The sequence below is a fragment of the Leucoraja erinacea genome, chromosome 4 (genome assembly GCF_028641065.1).
Source record: "Leucoraja erinacea ecotype New England chromosome 4, Leri_hhj_1, whole genome shotgun sequence".
Lineage (NCBI taxonomy): Eukaryota > Metazoa > Chordata > Chondrichthyes > Rajiformes > Rajidae > Leucoraja > Leucoraja erinaceus.
Genome location: NC_073380.1, coordinates 9,992,350 through 9,999,721, shown reverse-complemented (window position 1 = coordinate 9,999,721; position 7,372 = coordinate 9,992,350). Strand labels below are relative to the sequence as shown.

Below are 7,372 nucleotides of genomic sequence, written 5' to 3'. Positions count from 1 at the left end.
GACAGCCTGTTGGCGAGGCTGCCATCCTACGGCGCCACCTGGTGGTATTGCTCTAGAAGTATACTTCAATCGAGGTAATTGATCTAAAAAGTTGAGACTGTATACCCACAAATATGTGAAAAGCTAGAAATGGAAGATGACCAATTAGTCTTCTGAGTCCACATAGGTAGATCATTAAAATGATAAATTCATAAATGATCGCAAATGTTCATGCGTTCCTGAAATAAAACTCAATAATGCGGGAAACGATGAGCTGTGAGGAAACATCTCGCGAAAGAGAAACAGAATTAACATATCAAGTCCAAGTTCCTTGGTCAGACCTTTATGGAGTTCTGGCCTGTAATATCCAGATGATTAAAATACAAGGCAGTGGAATGTATGTTATAAATCATACCTGGCCTTGGTTAGGTCACATCTAGACCACTAAATGAACCACATTTTATGAAGGTTATATTAGTTTTGGAAGAAGTGAAGCTAAGTGAAGAAGATTACAAAAAGTGAACATTGCCCAGTCCATGTGTAGGAAAGACCCGGTCACGGGGGCGCAGTGGTAGAGTTGCTGCCTTACAGCGAATGCAGCGCCGGACTACGGGTGCTGTCTGTATGGAGTTTGTACGTTCTGTCCGTGATCTGAGTGAGTTTTCTCCGATATCTTCGGTTTCTTCCCACACTCCAAAGACGTACAGATTTGTAGGTTTGTCTACTTTGTCTACTCCACTGCGATATCTCCTATTTTCTTCGCTCCATAGATCTGCTGCACCCGCTGAGTTTCTCCAGCAATTTTGTGTACCTTCGATCTTCCAGCATCTGCAGTTCCTTCTTGAACAGATTTGTAGGTTAATTGGCTTGGTGAATGTAAAAAATATCCCCAGTGGGTGTAGGATACTTCCAGTATAATCCCTGGTGGATTCTTCAGGAGTGATGACCACAAGACAAGACAAGAACTGCAGATGCTGGTTTAAATCGAAGGTAGACACAAAATGCTGGAGTAACCCAATGGGACAGGCAGCATCTCTGGAGAGAAGGAATGGGTGACTCTTCGGGTCGAGACCCTTCTTCAGACTGAGTTACTCCAGCATTTTGTGTCTACCATTGCCCAGTCCATTACAAGTTCCCCACTTTCGTGTTTGTCTTCTAGGTCTGCACAAACACTTGAGAGTCTTTATTTTACAACAGAAGTCTTTAATGTTTCACTCAATGCTGGCAGCAAGACTAGTCACAATGGCTACCTGCATACTGTCTGCCGACAGGATCAACTATATACAAGACATCTCCCTTTGTCCTGTGTAGCACCACCTGCTGCACGGGAGGAGCAACGGGTCCTCCCACCCCACACAGTCCACCAAACATCACACCCACCTCCCCACCATCGATGGGAGCTATAAGTTAGTCAAATGCTTCCTTTCCATGTACGTAACACTAACCAACATTCTCCTGTTCACTGTAGAAGCAAGGAGCTGCAGATGCTGGTTTTCAAACAAACAAAAAGACACAAAGTGCTGGAGTAACTCGACGGGTCAGGCAGCATCCCTGGAAAACATGGACCAGCAAACAGCGTAGCACGTCATTTTTGACTGTGCTGTCCTCCGCCCCCTGGTGGAGGGGTAGGCCTAACGGCCCTCGACAACAGCACATTGAACTGGCTACAGCACCTGGAGAGGGTGACATAACTTCTGCTGCCTCATATGCAAGAAGAAGATGGATAGGTGACATTACAAAAAGGCAGCCAACATCATCAAGAACCTACACCACCCTGGCCACGCTCTCGTCTCACTCCTGCCATCGGAAAATAGATAGAGGATTCTGAAAACTATCGTCCAGTTTCAGGAGTAGCTTCATCCCTACAACCATCAAGCTATTGAACATGACGGACTCCAATTAAACTAAACTGCAAACTGTTTTGGCTGCACGAGGGACTTTGGGCTTTGTTTTGTTTTTGCTCCATGTTGTTTTTTTTATTTATTGAGCTTCTTATTTTTACGTTTGTTTATTATATTACCTATTGAGGACTGTGTTTATAATCCTGTTGAGCAGCTGCAAGTAAGAATTTCATTATTCCGTTTCGGCCCATATGACATTAAACATCACCTATTCTTTTTCTCCAGAGATGCTGCCTGACCCAAATTTTACTCCAGCATTTTGTGTTTTCCTTCATTGTAAACTAGCATCTGCAGCTCTTTCCCACACAATAAAACACTCACTTGACTCTCCCTCTCTCTCTCTCTCTTCTCTTGAGGTTCACCTGCCTAACACATGGACTTCATGGGTTAAACAATGAGGAGAAATTGCATAATATATGTTATTAAAAGTAACTGATAGAATGATTAGAGGAAAACTATTCCAGTTGGAGAGTTCAGGACCTGGAAATGCAGTCGCCCCATTTTTAAGTGAAGTTACGATAAAGTTCGACATGCAATGGATTGTATGAGAATGCTGTCCCATAAAAAGCAACTAGCAATTTTAAATCGAAAATTACTAAAGCTTTATTAACAAAACATATTAGATGAGGGGGGCCTCATTGAAACTTACCGAATAGTGAAAGGCCCGGATAGAGTGGATGTGGTGAGGATGTTTCCACTATTTGGAGAGGTCACAGCATCAGAATAAAAGGACGTTCCTTTAGGAAGGAGATAAGGATAAATTTCTTTAGTCAGATGGTGGTGAATCTGTGCAATTCGTTGCCACAGAAGGCTGTGGCCAAGTCAATGGATATTTTTAAGGCCGTAATAGATAGATTCCTGATTAGTACGGGTGTCAAGGGTTATGGGGAGAAAGCAGGAGAATGGGGTTGAGAGGGAAAGATAGATCAGCTATGATTGAATGGCAGAGTAGACTTGATAGGCCGAATAGCCTAATTCTACTCCTGCAACTTATGAACTTATGAAAAGATATTAGATGACAAGACAGATTTATGGAACTAGACCATATTTGCTCTGGTATTTTATTTAATTCACATGTTTAATCAATAATGTTTTATTATTAATGTTTAATGTTTTATGTGTCATTCCTATAACTGTCACTGTATGTCGTTGTCACTTGTGGGCGGGGCACCAAGGCAAATTCCTTGTATGTGAATACTTGGCCAATAAACTTATTCATAAGCTAATTACAATCTCAACTTATGGCTGAACAAGGTGGAGGTGGTGAATTGTCATTTCAAGTTTCTGTGGTCCTAGATTCCTATAAATTAATATTATTACATTTTCATCAGCTTCTTCCTGCAAACACTACCAAATCACACAAAATGTATTTGAAACAAATAGGCTTTTAAAATTTGAGTTTACCAGTTGCTTTAATTCTGCCTTTTATATAAGGTTTGGCCACCAGATGGCGACAGATTCCAACTTTAAGTTGACAAGCGCACAGTGATAAGTAGAGCTAGGATGTTTAGGCGTTAAAAAACTCTGAAATAGGCAGGCAAATAGGCATAATAAAATTAGCAAAATTGGCACCAAAAAGGCATTTATTGACAAAAAAAAAGGCATAAAAAGGCATGTATTTCCACCACCAAAATATGGTTAAAAATGAGAATATATTCTACATTAAATGACCAAAGTTGCCTGGTTGCACATAATTACTAGCATTTTTTCAAATTATCTGTTCTGTCAGACAGAATATGCTTCAGTTATGAAAAACTTATTCTACCTCTGCTGAGGTCACTGGTGCATACCCAAATCAAGCTACCGAAGATATATTCATGTCGATATCTTGTGCATTACAACTACATTTGAGAACTTTAGCTACGTTTTGTATTTCTTCAAGATCTTTGTTAGCTAAAAACATTCTCTCACATTTTCCTTGTATCTCTTTACCTACATCGCCAGGAATTTTACGGGTACGTTTGTTACTTTGTTGAAAACCTGCAAGTTATTCACTAATGTTTCACTACGTTTCTCAAGGGAAATAATAGCTTGTCGGAAATTTGCAAAATTGGAAACAATAAACACAAGACTGTTTCTGCATGATTCTGCTGACGATCCTGACTGCAGCAGATTCTGCTTCATCAAAACAGTTGACGATTTATTTTATCTTTTCAAAATTTGCAGCATAGTAGAGTACAGCAGAGAGTCATGTACCCCACAGTCAAAATGGGCAGAGGAGGTTGCGGAATCTCGGGTGCCATTTCCTTGAACAACTGCACACGTGACGGTGCTTTGAGGAAGATTTTCTTGACATTGGAAAGTAGGTGATCGACATTTGGAAACAAGCTACGTATCTGCTTGACAATTTCATGAAGTCCTTGAGCTAAGCATGACAAATGCGACATTTTGGGGAATAAAACTGTCAGAGCACAAGCAGCTTTTTTCATGTACGGAGTTGCATCAGTCACAAACAGAAGAACATTCTCGTGTTTAATACCTTCTGGCCAAAGTACAGCAAGTGAAGATGTAACCAACTGAGCAATAGTTGAGCTGTTTGACTTCTCCAATACTTCCGCTGTCAACAAATACTCCTTTGACGGTTGACCTGCCTCCAGTGTACAATTTTTTAAATTCTATGACTGACCTGGCCAGTGAAATTTCACTACACCAATTGGTGTATGTGACAATAAATGAACATTATGAACCTTATGAACCTTATTCTTCCAAACTCTAACGAGTGCAGACGAGTAACAAAAAGCTTCCATTTCAAAAGTTTGAAAAGGGGAAGTTATATGGAACAAGCTGCCGGAGGAGGTAGTTAAGGCAAGTACTATCGAAACATTTAGACAGGTACGTGAATAGGATGGGTTTAGAGGGATACGGTGGTTAACATTACAAAATATCAATAAAGGTTCTTCATTTCAGTGCAGTGAATAAAGCTGAAAAGATCAGAACAAAGGGACATTCAGGGTTGTAAACATTATAAATTGAAGATTGCTAAAAAGTGTGGAAAAGTACACAGATAGTCTGTTTAGTTTAGTTCAGAAATACAGCGCGGAAACAGGCCCTTCGGCCGCGCCGGCCAGCGATCCCCGCACACTGACGCTATCCTACACACACTATGGACAATTTACAATTATACCAAGCCATATAATCTACAAACCTGCAGGTTTTTGGAGTGTGGGAGGGAACTGGAGCACCTGCCATGTCATAATCATAATCATATGTCTGTGTTGGACTATGGTGATGTTTTATATATAAGCATAAGCATACTTTATGAGCCAAGTATGCTCTGCAACATATGAGGAATTTGAATTACCTTACAGTTCACGCACAAAGTCATATCCACACAAAAAAAGAAACTATCTTTATAAGAAGTAAATATTTACCAGGAATCTTAAATATGAGAAAATCACACTCTTTTTGAAATTTAAATATTGAGATTACAAAAGAGCCACTGACAATTGGGGAATAATTAATTCATGAGGAACACTGTGTTGTTTAGCCTTGGATGCCAGCAGCAACCGCACCGTTTCTGGTGTCTGTCTGTCTGTCTGTCTCCCCTGAATTATTCTTGGTTGCTCTTCGCTTCCCTGGCCGTGTGAGGGCGGCGGTGGGACGATGTGAGGAGCGGTGGTGCCTCCAGCCCGGAGTTCACACGGGAGGGCGAGGGAGGAGATCTCTCCCTCTCTCTGTGTCTGTCTGTGTGTGTAGCGGGCAGGTCCAGGAGTGAGCGAGGCTGGGTTTGAGTGAGTAGCACAATGCCCGAGTGATGGGCTGTGGGACGAGTAAAGTGCTGCCAGAGCCACCCAGGAGCTGCTACGTGGATTTTGTCAAGTCGGTGGTGGGCTGCAAGACTAAAGTGTGTGATGGGGGCCCGCAGAAAGCGGAGTCTATGGGACCGGCCGGTGGTGGGCAAAGCGACGCCAGCTGTCCCGATGGAGCAAGGAGAACCAAGGTGGCCAAGTACCGAGCCAAGTTTGATCCCAAAGTCACAGCCAGGTAACCGAGGCGGCGGCCAAACGATTCTCAAATTGATGGGTGATGGGGGAGGGGGGAGAGAACCAACCTTGTAACCAAAACTTGGAGACACCAGCAAACTGCAGATGCTGCAATCCTGAGCAAAACGCAAAGAGCCGGAGCGTGAGAGATCCCTGAAAGTCTGAAGCTGTTAAGTCTGAAAGGACTAGGAACCCCGAGGGGAAGACCTTTTCACAAATATGATGGTGGGTGTATCGAAGATAGACGCAGAGTGCTGGAGTAACTCAGGGGGACAGGCAACATCTCTGGAGGGAAGGAATGGGTGATGTTTCGGGGTCGAGACCCTTCTTCAGACTGTATGCATTCAGGGTGTATGGAACGAGCTGCCAGAGGAGGTAGTTGAGGCAGGTATAGTCAATAACCACATTCAAAAGGACACAGAGTGCTGGAGTAACTCAGCGGGTCAGACAGCATCTCTGGAGAACATGGACAGGCTACATTTTGGGTTGGGACTTTAGAATGACAGCGTGGAAATAGGTCCTTCATCCCACCGAGTTCGTGCCAAGCCAGTACATTAGCACTAACCTACACACTTGGGACAATTTTTACAATCTTACCAAAGCCGACTAACCCGAAACAAAACCTGTATATCTTTGGGATGTGGGAGGAATCTGGAGCACCCGGGGAAAACCCACGCGGTCACGGAGAGAACGTACAAATTCCGTACAGACAGCACCCGTAGTCAGGGTCGAACTCGGGTCTCTGGTGCTGAAAGGCAGCAACTCTACTGCTGCGCCACTGTTCGTCAGACTGATTGTAGGTGTGAGGGAGAAAGAAAGCTAGAAGAGAGGGGTCCCGACCCAAAACATCGCCTGCCCATCCCCTGCACAGACGCTAACTGACCTGCTCTGTTCCTCCAGCACTTAGTGTTTTGCCGAAGATTCCAGCAACTGCAGTTCCTTGTGTCACCTTAACTTACCCTTTTAATGAGCATCAACCGTTATTGTTTCTGATCATTCAGGATTTTCTTTTAGCAATTGTTCAATGCTTTAGTCAATGTGGTGAAACCAGAAGGCATCTCTCAATTATTTGCAACATTGCAAAGGTGAATCGAAACCCAAACAACAAAAAATATACAGGATGCTAGAAATCTGGCACAAAAGCAGAAAATGCAAGAAAAACTCAGATGGGTTGGATCTGTGGAGAAGGAAACTGTGTGTGTTATAACCTCAAGTAAAACTCAAAGTGCTGGAAGAACTCAGAGGGTCAGGCAACATCAATGGAGAGACAGTTGACAAAAAATGCTGGAGTAACTCAGCGGGTGAGGCAGCATCTATGGAGAGAAGGAATAGGTGACGTTTCGTGTCGAGACCCTCTTCAGACTGATGTCGTGGGGAACGGGGCGGGAAAAGGAAAGGAAGTCGGAGGAGACAGTAGGACTGTGGGAGAACTGTGAAGGGGAGGGGAAGGAGGGAAAAAGCAAGGGTTCTCCAAAATTAGAGGAGTCAATGTTCATACGGCTGGGGGTG

At 43.3% G+C, this 7,372-nt stretch overlaps 1 protein-coding gene across 1 annotated transcript in view; it reads left to right on the top strand.

The window, feature by feature from the left end:
• Positions 1-5,339: 5,339 nt before the first annotated feature.
• Positions 5,340-7,372, top strand: part of LOC129696144 (serine/threonine-protein kinase H1-like) — a 42,626-nt gene continuing 40,593 nt past the window's right edge. The window contains exon 1 of the mRNA XM_055633660.1: positions 5,340-5,864. Within this exon, the coding sequence (XP_055489635.1) occupies positions 5,635-5,864 (230 nt within the window). The 5' untranslated portion in view covers positions 5,340-5,634. The remainder of the gene's footprint in view (positions 5,865-7,372) is intronic.